We start from the raw sequence: 13,097 nt of genomic DNA on the forward strand, positions 1-13,097 counted from the left end.
ATAACACAGGTGAAAGAAAGGAGCTGCTCGTAATGGAAATGCCAGGTGCATTGCCCAGGTAAAACAGGAGGCTCTGTGGGACAGGGGATACAGACCAACAGCCACAGTGTGGCCAAGGCAAGGCCCTGGGTAATCCAACAATGGTGCTCATGGTATGATGGGGCACTACCAGAAGGAAAGCAAGTTACAGGCCTTATTTACAGTCAGCCACAATCTGTGGAAACACTATATGTATCATGTGTGCCTCACTTTTTATGATGTCATCTATACTGCCTGCCCTATATATTTTAGGTACATGAACAAATACATACCTTGGGAGAAAGTAAAACTTCTTTCTCTGTTATATCTCCTGTAATCACACTGCAGACAAGGTGCAAAAAACTTTGCAGATATCTATCCAATTCCCACATTAAATCAGTGAGTTACTTGACAAATGCTTTCATTTAAAGACCAACTACCTGCTAGGAATTCACAACTAGGCTTGAGCCTTTTGTCTTCGAACTCTTAACTTTTCTTCCTCAGCCCCCTGCCCCCCCTTCCATCAGTGTTCTGCAATTTGCCAGCCTCCTTTATGTCTCAGTTATGTCTGCACAATGTGAGGCAGGCAGACCCATGTGCCCACAAACAGAAAAGCTCCTCCAGCTCACAATAACTCAGCAGGCTGCTGCGATTTTCAGAGCCTGCATTACTGTGTGCCCATGTCTGCTGTCAAATTACTGCCTGGACCCGGGCTCCATGGCTAACCTCAGCCTTACCCCAAACATGAAACTGCCTCTGAGCCCTCAGGAACATTCATCTTCTCCTGCAGCTCTTCCTACACAAAGTGGTGTAAACCTGGCTGATGCTTCTAGGAAATAAAGAACAAGCTCACCCCTCCGAAGATGTGTTATGGTTTGATGGCCTCTTTCTGCAATCTGCTGAGAGTGGCTGTGCTCCATGTCATGCATTTAAAACACATCAAAACAGATTTGAAGGGTGGACAGTTCTCCTGAGGTTTCTAAAGGAAAATAGAGATGAAAGCCATAAGAAACAATCCTGCACACACAGCAGAGGTTGAAAAGTAAAATCTAAACATAAGTTAATTTTCCCTTTAGTGTAAGCTCTGGCAGTCCCAGGACTGTTCTAACTTCTAGATGCTTGTCATGGCTGTGACATCACAGCAGTGAGGGGAAACCCTGAGTACATTTATTACAACCTTAGCTGCCTTTCCTTAAACCCCTCATCCTGCCCAACTCTATCTGAGGCTGTGAAAAGACAATAATAATAAAACGAAGCTTCTCCCAAAGTTCCTACAAGGGGAACAGTTATTTTCCTGTCCTGCCTCACTGTAGATACCTGTACATAGGAAAGATGGCATGCACAGATCACACAAACCTGTAACTGAGGCAAGTCAGAGATGTTATTGACTGTAATTGCTGTTGTCTGTCTCGACCCTCTCCTCGAGGTGTCTCCACCTCCCATTATAATGTCACAGCTAAGGGAGTTCCCCGGTGGTCTGCAAAGAAGCAAAAGAGCAAGTGGTTAAGAGAGAACTGACATTGTTTACACAACATTAAAATTAACTCTAAATCAACAATTCAGAGAAAGTAACATCATTGCATAAAAGCAGACTAAAAGAGATTTCACTGATAGATGTGCTAACAGCAACATTTTGTATATATAAAGCATCCTGCACCCAAAATCCTCAAAATGTTTTAGAAAAAAGAACACACTATCTTTCTCCAGTGTTTGGCAGAAAAAGTGAGGCACAGGCATCCACAGGGTTTTGTCAAAGTAACTGACAGTTTACCACCAGAAGGAAGAACAGAATCCAGGCTTTTCAATCCCTTACTCAGTTATGTGCATTATTTTAAAGCAGCCCTTGGATTTACTCATCTTAGTGTAGGTTGGGTAAAAGGGAGCACTAAAGCAGAAATATACATGTGTTCTACATCTTAAACCAAGATTTTCCTCCTGGAATGGCAGTAAGGGTACTCTACAGCCTAAGGTTTTCTAGGCAGCCATAAAGCCTTCATCCTCTTGACTGTGCTGGTAGCCAGGATAACCCCCAATCCATATTCTATGCCCAGTGCTTGCTGCAGGAGGGAAAGATAACAAAGGCTGTGATAGAACTCCATCAGGGAAGTCCTTTTGGGCCCCATTTCCATCAGCTCATAAAAGGAACAGCCTGGACCCACATGCTGGGCTCTGCTAAGGCTGCTCCAGGCTGCAGCTCTTCATTTGCAAGAGAAATGACCCCTTTGCTTCCCTCTGACCTCTGCAGACACTTCAGACTGCTGGCCTCATCTGCCCATGGCTCCCACCACTGCTGGGCATCCTCAAACAGGTGCTCCTGGACTAAACCCTCTGCCTTCCCAGGCAAGCCCAACTAACACAGCTCCAAGAATCCCAAATCAGGGCTCCCAGGAGGCTGCTGGTGCATGGGTTGGGAACGTTCAGCCCTCAACACATTTATTTCCTGTACAGAAAAGCAGAGGCTGAATGAAAAGGAGGTAAAGACGAGAGGGTGTAAGTATAGCTTTGCCAGCTGAAGTCAGAAAACACACTTGCCTGTGTGAGTGTGCACTTGACAACACAGATCTCTCTGCTGAAACCACTGACAGCTACATCTCCTGTTAGTGTGCAGGTGTTCAAGAAGGTCCTGCAGCCCCTGCAGACAACCTTTTGGCTGGTGACTGGCCATTCTCATCTCTGCAGTAGATTTCCAGACTCAGTTTTGTGTCCAGGGATGAAAGGTGATAATGCTACTTCAGCAGGGGAATCCCCCTGCTTGCATTGCATCCCAGGAAAAAGACACATCTCTCCAGACATGCTCATCACCAGCCTCTACCCTGGCTCTTGCAGCCTTATTACCAAGAGTATCACAACCCAAAGACTTCTGCTCCATTTTAAAGAGAAGATTACCCTGTTCCACTGCTAAGGACACAAAGGTGTTCAGTGGCTGAACTGGGAATTCAGTGCTGGTTTTAAGTCCAAGTTCAGAGTCCTACTCACTGGACTAATCTCTAGACAACAACATTTTTCTGCTTGGCAGAGAGGTGGGAGCCTTCAGGTCTGGAAGAGTACTGAGGTCCTCAGGTGGAGTCACAGATATAAGTATCACTAACTAATATCCTTTTCAATAAAAGTGGCATAAAACCAAAGGAAGCTAGGTCAGTTCTTCTGCTGGTCTCCAAAGAATACCCAATTATCAGAGTGAACATAACCATCTTTAATAAGTAAGCTGTTTTGGAAGCTGAACTGTTTGTTCCAAGTGCCACACAGACACCAGCTCTTGCTACTGGCAGAAGAGGCCTGTGAATCAGAGCCTGAAGTCTGATGCAAGAGAAGTTTGGGCGTCTCAAGCTGCTTTCCCCAGCAGAGAACAACCCTATTAGTTTGAGAAAGTCCCCTGCCTGCTTTCTCTCTGAGTAATTAAGAGTGAAATCCTCCTCTCAGTGACCCCAATGCTCTCAGCCTAGGCTGATTTACACATGAAAGGAACTCTCTGAGGGACTCTCTCCCTTTCACATTCACAACCAGGCAGGACCTATAAATAAAACCTTTCTGAAAACAGGAGCTTTCAAAAAGATCTGTGTATGTGCACAAATGTGTATGAGAGAAAGGGCATGGCTGTGTGCACTCGAGGATGTGTGTTTGCATGTGAGGCGTGGGTGAGAAGAATGTGCATTCAGACATCAGCCCCCCTGCAAACAAGTGTCCTCAGAAAAGTATCTGCAGGGATGCAGGAGTGTGCACAGGTATTGGGAGCACTTACAGGAGCCAGAGGGCATGTCCAGGCTGGTTTCCAGCTAGCACAGTTCCAGGGGTTCACCCAAGTCAGCTGAGTCACTCTGGAGTTGTACATGGAAAAAAAAAGAGCCGGTGAGAGCACAGTTGTGATGCACTTTCCCTCCACAAAGCAGTAAAGTACTTGCAGAACAAACACCAGTGGTTTGCACTGCTTTGGCTATAACATGGGAGGTAACAGGGAATCAGGTCTCAGGGCATGTGTTCCTATGGTTTTGACAGAAGGTGAGATTTTTAAATGGCTGCATCTTCTCAGCTGCCCAGGAGAGAGAGAAAAGTGTTGCATTTTCCAGGGCTGTCATTGTTCAAAAGTAATTTTTAGTTTTCTGGAACACAAACCCCCTCACAGTTTGAAAGATAAACACTGAGACTGACACCATGAAAAATGAAGGTCTGAAAATCAAAAGGACTGTGACTGCCTTTACATCAGTGGTTATAAACACAAAAATGCCTAGATATGGATCTCTACTGTCCCTCCCCCACTGTCCTCTTCATCCATGTGGCTGCACAGGATATCTCCCCTTCCATGAGGCCTAAGGAGGACCCTACACAACTTCCAGGAAGCTGGCAGTTAGTGTGACCCTGCCCTAATAAAAAACAGGTGAAACGGAGCCAACCGGGACAGACCACAGGGCTTCACAAAGCAGGTTCTGCTCTGTGGGTCTTTGCCCCTGTAAGAGGCAGTTTTTTAAGACCTGGCTACAACGTGATAATTTGAGAACTGCAAACTATTCCACTCCACTCCTTCTGAGCAGCTGAATCATTTGCTTTCCTGAAACTGTGCCCATGCCCTGTGCTAACACCAGCAGTCGGGATGTACATGTGGTAGAACCACTGGAGCTGCTCCACTACTTGGTGGGAGACTCCAGGGGGTGAGAGAGGGGCAGGAGAGGTGCTGCACCCTGCACCCTTCTGACTTCATCCCTGATAATCGCAGCTCTCCGGTCTCTCCCCTCCCCAATTCTTATGCAAACATTTAGAAAAATCAGGCAGAAAAAAAAGGCACAAAGCAGGAGACATAAGGAGTGCAAAGCCTCACGGGAGCGCACAAAGCACAAAATGTCTCTTCTGCCCGTTCAAAAGACTCTTCCCCGCTCCTTGCACTAGGCGGGAGTGCGTGAGCAGGGATGCAGAGCTCCCCTCCCACTGAGATCGCAGCTAAAGCCCTCCCCCAGTTCCCAGGGTCTTCAAATAGAGATTTGCATAGTAGTTCCAGATCATTCCCGAGAGAAGGGACAATGGCTCTCTCAACGCCCTCTTTCCCCCCTCCCTCCCTCCCAAAGCTGATAAAGCCCTGGTGAAAAGGGGAACAAAGGATTTACAGATGTCAGAATATTGATTTCTGCCGTTCCACGACTACAGGGAGAAGATGAAGGAAACTTTTGCCCGCAGAAACTCTGTGAAGTTTGAGACACAGGCGCTATCTCTGCAGCACTTCTGTCTATCTCAGCGTTTGTTAAGACAGTATCTGATGGAGGGAGCGTTTCTATTCGAGAGGGATGAGCCTGAAAACTTGGAAACGCAGAGGCATAAGATTACAGTCTCCAATCCCAGAGAGCGCATTCGTTGTTCCCAGACCTGCTGAACGGAGAAGCGATTCCAGTGAAAGCAGTTTGCCACCAGGCGGGCCGGGCCGGCATTGCTCCGAGCGCTTGGGATCATCCCATCCCATCGGCGGCTCACGCTGTTATCCGTGCCCTCCTCTCTGCTATCCACCACTTCGGCTGGGAAAAAAAAAAAAAAAAAAAAAGAAAAAGGAAGGTGAAAAACGAGTCTTTGGAAAGTGGCCTTTGATTCTGAATCGTAGTGGAACCTCCCTCTCTCAAAACTCAATACAGGGCCATTACCTGAAAGCTAAAGCTTCCTACTTCCACAAGCATTTCTGTGCCCAGTCCATACAAACCCGAACTTGCTTTTGTGCCACAAACATTCTTTTTCAGTGTAGTGAGTCAGCTTGACCTCTACTGAACTCCACCTCTACCAGCTCACTGCAATCATTCAAATTTTGCTAAACTGAACAGTGACATGACCCAAACTGCCACATGTCACTGCTGCACATCCAGCAGGAGACAGATACTGGGCAGCCAAGTCAGGTTAGGGGAGTTCTGGCCTGACCTCCACCTGTCCCACCACCACACTGAAATGTCTTCCTCTAAGTGTCTGGCTACCAGCACTTTATAGACATATATATATATTTATTTTCCTTCTCAGGGCTAATTCTGTAGCATTTATGCACTCAAAGGGCTCCCAGGATGCTGGATTTTTTGGAAAAATGTACGTGTTGAAACTTGCTCAAAATACTGGATTTAGGCCCAGATTTTTAAAGACAGTAAGCGAGTGTCTAAATCAAGCTCAAGGCCCTCAGATAAGGCAGTTTTGGGAAAACACCCCCTTTCTGTGAGGCAGCAGGGCACAGCAGTGAGTACAAGAGAGGGTTCCCATGCCATGGGTCAATAATCCAGACAGAGCTGCAGAGCCAGTGCTGACTTCTCACTGCTTTTCTCCACGTGCTGTCAGGAGGACTGCAATCATCACAGTGATAACAACCATCACATATTGCACTGTTAAACTTACTTCATATAACCACGTCAAAACATTGTTCACAATGCTCTTAAAATATCTAGGTTTCCTCAAATACCTGCCTGTCTTCCCTCAGCTAGAAGAAATTATTCACGTGGAATCTTTTGTGTCTCCCAGCAGCCACTCCTAATTTACTCTACATTTGAATGAGACGTGAATCAGAGCCACTGGAGTCCTGACACACCTCATACAGAGATTAATCGCAGCTGTTGGGATGATAAAGACTAAGATACACCCATTTGAAACCAGTGTCACTCAGGCTGTAATGAAACTGCCACCACACTCAGGTTCAGGGCAGACCAAACCCCATTTTCAGTCGCTCTCCATGAGCCTCTTGCAGCTCTGTGGGTAGAAGTGCCCACAAGGGGCATCTGGAGCAGCTGTGCTAAGAGAACTTTTCCTCATCCCAGACAGAAGTTTGCTTGTTTTGCTCATCCTTTGTTTTCTCTCATTTGTAAACATTAGTGTCTGTTGCTTACTTAAAAGTTTTTTGCTACACGCAAAAGTAGTTTTGTTTACGTAGCTCCTGCTACAAGTTTGCTTTAGGACAGAGAACTTAATCTTGGTTTCATCACTGAAAAACTGTACAAAATAATTCTCGGATATTCTGTTCCCTTCAAAAAACCACATGCAAATTCCTTTTAAATTAAAAGTCTGATATTAGACATCTCATAAACCTGAATCCAAAGGATGAAGGTGGGGAAAGGCAAAATCTCCCTCCAGTGTGGATTTAGCAAAGCAGGTGTGCATGCACATGGTGAGCTGCAGTGGTTTGAGGGCTGTCCTGTACAAAATACATCATATCAGTGAAGACAGAAGAGCAGTTCTGTAGGTACACACAGTGCCACGTGGGAATAATTTCTCCTTTCAGTATGAAAGCAAAACTGTTCTTGAAATTACTTATTAAATAAAATAATATGAAAGCAAATTATTGGAAGAGGTAACAGTAATTTTTTAAAAAAGATAATAACAAAGAAACCAAAGCACTTTTAGCAGTTTAAACTGCCAAGATACAGCAAACAACTGAGCAGTAGTTGTATACCAAGCTGTGTTTCATAACAGCCTTCTATCATCCTGGCCATCTTACCATTCCTATATGCTACACAGTAAATTGGACACAAGCCCTGCTCCGAGTGATAAGGTCTGGTCTGAGAAGTCCCTTCCCCAAAGCCCTGTTTCTCTGCTTTCCCACTGTTAAAATATTTACACTCGCTATGGGAATCCTCTCATTTTACTGGGGGGTTTTAAGCGCTGAAAACGTTCTCTCCGTTTACATGGCTTCTGCCAAAGGTCACCCAGCCAGCACCAAGCTCCAATGAAGAACTAAAATAGGATCTAGACATTTGCAAATTAATTACCGTGGTTTTTTCCCTTAAGTCTTGTGTTTATTCAAGTGATGTTATTATTTCTGTGGAATCATTCCAGGAATCCAAATAAACAAAAACACTTTAGTGGTAACAGAACTGCCCCGTTCCAGGGGCCCTTTGATGCCCTCACGCCTGGGACATCCCTACAGCGCCAGAACTTTTCAGTCTCTAAACTATTTATTGCTCTCTACAATTACCTGGGGGTGTCGGTCCCTTCTCCCAGGAAACGCAAGAGGACACAGTCTCAAGGAGTGCCACGGGAGGTTTACGTTGGACACTAGGGAGAATTTCTTCACAGAAAGGATGATTAGACATTGGAACGGGCTGCATAGGGAGGCGATGGGGTCACCGTCCCTGAAGTGTTAAGACTGGGCGCGGCACTGAGTGCCCTGCTCTGGCTGACACGGTGCTGTTGGGTCGCAGGTTGGACTCGATGACCCCCAGAGATCATTTCCAACCTAAACAACTCTGTCACTCTGTTTCTGTGTCCGAATGACGCTGCGACTCCGCCACCGCTCCCCGAGACTGGCCCCGCCTCGCCCCCGCCCTCAGCACCAAAATGGCGCCGGCCCCGCCCTCAGGAGAGCCCGCCCTCGGGACAGCCCGCCCTCGGGACAGCCCCGCCCTCGGGACAGCCCGCCCTCGGGACAGCCCGCCCTCAGGACAGCCCCGCCCTCAGGACAGCCCGCCCTCGCTGACGTGCCCGACTCAAGGTCGGCGGGGCCGGTCCTCGGCCCCGTTCCGGTTCCGGTTCCGGTGCCGCGCAGCGGTCGCGGAGGACATGGCGGCGCTGGCGAGGGTGTCCCGGGGGCTGCTCGGCGCCGCCGGCCCGCGCTCCCCGCCCGCGCGGGGCATGGCGGCCGCGGCACACGAGGGCGGCGGAGGTAACGGGGGCCGTGCGGGGCGAGGGCGGGGCCGGGGCCGCGCTGCCCTTGAACGGGCGCTGCCCTTCGCGGGAGCGGGGCGGGGCCGGCGCTCGGTGTGAGCCCCGCGGAGCCAGGGCAGCCTCGGCGGTGTCCGTGAGCGCCTCGTTAGCGCGTTAATTGCGTCTGAGGCGCTCTGGGGTCACTGACGCTGATGGCAGCGCTGGTTGTTCTCCCGCCCAGCTAAGCTCTGGAGGATGTTGACCTTCGTGGTGGCGCTGCCCGGCGTGGGCGTGTGTATGTTGAACTGCTACCTGAAGTCGCAGCAACACCACGAGAGGCCCGAGTTCGTGCCCTACGCCCATCTCCGGATCAGGACCAAGGTACCTGTGCGCTGTTTGAAAGCCCTCTTTTCCTCGCGGCTGCTGTATCTGAGCTCACTGCAGCACCTCTCGCTTTCCCATCTGCTCAGTGAGGTGCCGTGCATACACAGCCGCGATCTCACCCCAGGGCTTTGTTTCTGAGGCAGTAAGAGAGTTTCTCACAGCTCTTCCCACCCCCGAATGATCCTCCTAAAAATGTCCTGCTGAAAAACGTTTCAGTCCTAAAGCTGCTAAAAGCTAACAGAGGACATCCCAGATTCTCAAAACTGGAGTCCTCATATTTTCCCACAGGAGACAGTGCAGGAGCAAAAGGGTTTGACTACCTGAGCGTTAATACCTGTTTTTGTGTCTGATAACACAACAGTAGATGTTTTAAGCTTGCAAGAGCAAGAATCTTGCTCTTCAGAGACTGTGGCTCCCAGCTAAAGGAGACAGTTTTTCAACCATTGCTTCCTACAGCCTGGGAGCAGATGCCAGCTTGCTTAATTCTCCAGCCTGTCAAGCTGTGTGATCACAGAATCACATAGGTTGGAAAAGACTTTGAAGATCATCAAGTCCAACACCACCTTGTCAGCTAGACCATGGCACTGAGTACTGTGTCTAGTCTATCCTTAAACACCTCTAGGGACGGTGACTCCACCTCCCTGGGCAGTCTATCCCAATGTTTAACAACCCTTTCCATGAAGAAATTTCTCCTGATGTCCAGTCTGAACCTCCCCTGGCACAGCTTGAGGCTGTGTCCCCTCATCCTGATGTTTGAGTCTGGACTGCTGCTTATTTCTGATGCTGTACAGATTGTTCAGGAGCTGCCACTGGCTTATTTCTCTCTCTTCTTTCAACAGCCTTTCCCCTGGGGTGATGGGAACCATACCCTGTTTCACAACCCCCATGTTAACCCTCTCCCAACTGGTTATGAAGATTAAAGGTCCTGACTACAGCCAGAACTTTGGCTCTCTCCATCTTGAAGCAGCATGTTGAGTGGGAACCATCGTTTCTGGGGTCATAATTTCAGAAACCCTGCATTTGAGATGAAGCTGAGTGGTTTTAGTGGCTTCTGTGTGTACTTGTGATGAGGTCCTTTAAATAAACAACTCTGAACGTGAATTTAGGATTTGACTGGTTTTTTTAAATCTGAATCCTTAGAAGTTCTGTAGTGTTTGCTTAAAACATGGAGGCTTCCCCCAGGACACAGTGCAGGAGTAAAGGGGTTTGACTACCTGAATGTTAATACCTGTTCTGTGTCTGATACACCACAGGAACTCACTTGGCATAGGACATGACTCAACTTCATGTTCTTCATGTCTTTTTTCACTAGTGACTGTAAACTCACAGCCAGAAGAACAGGTATGCAGATTAAAATTCAATATATACTGAAGCACATTCTCCATAACCAGCTATTGCAATATTTATTCACAGTCATGAAGGTGATTTTTCTCTTGGTCCCTTCTGGCAGAGGGAGTGGCAGCAAAGATGTTGAGCTAAGCTGTGTGTGCCTTCACAGTGTTCCCCCTCAGATCTCAAATTTTCAGGTGTATCAGTACATATCTTGCTCACAACTCTGCTTTCCATACAGCTGCAGTCTGATTGTTTAAAGTCACTCACTCAGGTGTTGCAGAAGAAAACACAGTTTTGGCCCCACTGCACATACTTGTATAATGTGTATTTGTCATGTAAAAGCTGCTTAACCTACGGGGTATTAATGACCTTCCATAGCCAACAGCCTGAGTCTGTGCCAGCACATTCTTTTTCAAGTTTCTCCTTGCTGCAAGTTGACTGTTTTCCAATTCTTTCTTTAACTTCTCTGTTTTTTACATGGTACAAAACTGAGCTCTTGTCTCAGTTGTCATTAATCCTGTTCTTCCCAAAAGGAAGGATGCAGCAGCTGCCTTGGCATCTTGCTGTTTAAAGGAGTGATGGATGGCAAGAGAGAAGCTCCAAGTGGGTGCTGCAGGACACCCTTCCCCATGTTTCAATGCAATTTACTTCATCTGCTTACTAGTAAAATGACTGCTGAGACAGTTTTTCTGGGTTAAAAGCACAGAACAAGGCACTGATGGGCGCAGTTGTTTTAAAGCTGACAAAAATCACGCTACATTTAGCCCTACATGAAAGATCACAGAAAAGCAAACTGGTTGTATGTGTTATTCCTGTTTTTCTGCACAAGGCCCAGATAACTCAGTGTCTGGGCCAGCTTTAAAGTTTGAGAACTGCACCTTTTTTAGTTTTTTTTAAAAGTAAAACCTCTGAATAATCCATCAGGTAGTGATTAAAAGCAAAGGATAATTAGGAAGTTGACTTCTCTTTTGTCCCCAGGCCATAATATTCTTTACTGTTTCACCTGTGTTGGTGTAAGGAGAGAGGCCAGCTTTTCCCCATCCCTGTGTGAGGATCATGCCATGGGAATGTGTAATGCTAAAGGAGAGAGAATTTGAGTTCATGGTTGGGTCACTACCTCAGAAAAGGCTCAGTAAGTCACCTCTCCTTAAAAGTCTCCTCCTCAGCTTCTGAGCAGGCCACCTCCATCCCTTCTAGAGGCCACAATCAGATTCTACTGAACAGTTCCGAACTTCAACAAAATATAACCTGATTATATTTATTTTAGCCAAGCTGTTGAAGGCCCAGTAGTGCTTTCAGACCATCCCTGTTGCTGACAGAAAATAATGCTTTAGCCCCTCAGTGTTCAGGATGACATGAAACAAACTTCTTCCACCAAAATTCAGCAGCATAGAGAGGAGACAAAGTAAATCAACCCCCTTCATATTTTTAAACACTTTCAAGTGTTATATAAATAAGCAAAAGAAACCAGTCACAAAGAAATTATCTCAGCCCGCTCCAATCAGCATTCCCCCATTACAGAGTACATTCAACAGGAAGTTAGGTCACATGGATTTTTAAGCTGTTAGGTGCTGAACCACCACCAAAATTCACTGGAAAAGAGGCAGCAGTTACCACATGATCCAGTCTTTTTGGTTTTTGATTTTAGCTGTTTGTTTTCGCAAGCAGAGAAGATTCCTCGCTTCTTAGAAAGCAGTTAATAAAGATCTAAAGGTCTTATCCAGGTGGCACCTGGTGGTACACCTGGTGATAGTGCTTAGTCCAAAGGTTCATATCAGTGACTCCACCCACACAGCCAAGGTCAAGAGGAGTTTTCAGTTTTTCCTTTGCTCGGGCCCATGAACTCCAGGCCCTCGATGGGTATGTCCTTTTCCTTTATTGCTTTCTGAAAACGAAGAACAAAAAAACCAAAAAAATTAAAACTGACGTGTCTTTACAGTGCTACATGATGTAATCTTTGGTGCAAAACACAGAATCACAGAATCAATGAGGTTGGAAAAGACTTCTGAGATCATCGAGGCCAACCTGTGACCCAATACCACCGTGTCAAGCAGACTGAGTGTGTCCAGTCTCTCCTTAAACACCTCCAGGGATGGTGACTTCACCATCTCCCTGTGCAGCCCATTCCAATGTCTAATCACCCTTTCTGTGAAGAAATTTGAGCTGATGGCTAACCTAATCCTTCCCTAGCACAGTTTAAGACTACATCCTCTCATCCTATCGCTGCCTGGCTGGGAGAAAAGACATGGTCTAGAAAAACTGATCTAGAAAAAAAACCCAGTAATGAGGCTGGTTTGGATAAAGCTGCAATGCTGAGTTAGTCAAGTATGCACCGAGAATTCACTGACAGTATGGATCTTAACACGGAAACAAGCCGCAGCCTTTACACCAGCGGGATGAAGATGTTACATCAACAACAAAAACACAGCGAGAGAACATCTGCAAAACACTCCGCGCCAAGACCGACAGGAACAGGGCGAGGCCAACCCGGCGGGGCGCGAAGCTGGGGCTGCTCCGGGGGCCGCGGCGGGAGCTCGGGGCGGGGAGCTCGGAGGCAGCACGGCGGGGCCGGACCCACCTGCACGCAGAGCTGGTACCGCTTGAAGAGCTGCCCGCAGGGGTCGCCGGCGCTGTCGCCCTTGAGGAACTTCTCCGCGAACCAGCGGTTGAAGCACTGGTCGTACTCGCGCTTGAGCTCCGTGCACGCCTCGCCCACGCTGTTCATCGCGGCGGCCCCGCCGGGCCGCGTCCGGGCGCGCCCCCCCGTGACGCACATCCGG

The 13,097-nt window shown here is 47.6% G+C and overlaps 3 protein-coding genes across 3 annotated transcripts in view; 1 reads left to right on the forward strand and 2 right to left on the reverse strand.

The window, feature by feature from the left end:
- The window catches only part of MSI1 (musashi RNA binding protein 1), a 71,941-nt gene extending 66,432 nt beyond the window's left edge, over positions 1-5,509 (reverse strand). The window contains exons 1-4 of the mRNA XM_051805398.1: positions 5,368-5,509; positions 3,758-3,833; positions 1,375-1,495; positions 872-997 (exon numbers count right to left, since the gene is read on the reverse strand). The gene's annotated coding sequence lies outside the window, so the exon portion shown is untranslated. The remainder of the gene's footprint in view (positions 1-871; positions 998-1,374; positions 1,496-3,757; positions 3,834-5,367) is intronic.
- Positions 5,510-8,454: 2,945 nt separating this feature from the next.
- On the forward strand, positions 8,455-10,086 carry LOC127478921 (cytochrome c oxidase subunit 6A2, mitochondrial). The gene is made up of 3 exons (XM_051805240.1): positions 8,455-8,620; positions 8,843-8,982; positions 9,825-10,086. Exons 1-3 carry the CDS (start codon positions 8,518-8,520, stop codon positions 9,903-9,905), a joined length of 324 nt encoding a protein of 107 aa, XP_051661200.1. The 5' UTR covers positions 8,455-8,517; the 3' UTR covers positions 9,906-10,086.
- A 1,654-nt stretch (positions 10,087-11,740) lies between these two features.
- TRIAP1 (TP53 regulated inhibitor of apoptosis 1) lies at positions 11,741-13,096 on the reverse strand. The gene is made up of 2 exons (XM_051805241.1): positions 12,896-13,096; positions 11,741-12,202 (listed from the first exon to the last, which is right to left on the reverse strand). The coding sequence occupies exons 1-2, from the start codon at positions 13,091-13,093 to the stop codon at positions 12,119-12,121; spliced, it is 282 nt and encodes a 93-aa protein (XP_051661201.1). The 5' UTR covers positions 13,094-13,096; the 3' UTR covers positions 11,741-12,118.
- Position 13,097: the final 1 nt, after the last annotated feature.

This window comes from Manacus candei, unplaced genomic scaffold (genome assembly GCF_025592945.1).
Source record: "Manacus candei isolate 608988 ecotype Guabito, Panama unplaced genomic scaffold, ASM2559294v1 h1tg000064l, whole genome shotgun sequence".
NCBI lineage: Eukaryota > Metazoa > Chordata > Aves > Passeriformes > Pipridae > Manacus > Manacus candei.

What these genes read in the sequence shown, in the direction of transcription:
- TRIAP1 (XM_051805241.1), bottom strand. Translation starts at nt 13,093, where the DNA reads ATGTGCGTCACGGGGGGGCGCGCCCGGACGCGGCCCGGCGGGGCCGCC. An exon ending in GGTACCAGCTCTGCGTGCAG is followed by an intron (nt 12,203 to 12,895) that starts GTGGGTCCGGCC and finishes CTTCGTTTTCAG; the next exon opens with AAAGCAATAAAGGAAAAGGA.
- LOC127478921 (XM_051805240.1), top strand. Translation starts at nt 8,518, where the DNA reads ATGGCGGCGCTGGCGAGGGTGTCCCGGGGGCTGCTCGGCGCCGCCGGC. An exon ending in GGCACACGAGGGCGGCGGAG is followed by an intron (nt 8,621 to 8,842) that starts GTAACGGGGGCC and finishes TCTCCCGCCCAG; the next exon opens with CTAAGCTCTGGAGGATGTTG. An exon ending in ATCTCCGGATCAGGACCAAG is followed by an intron (nt 8,983 to 9,824) that starts GTACCTGTGCGC and finishes TTCTTTCAACAG; the next exon opens with CCTTTCCCCTGGGGTGATGG.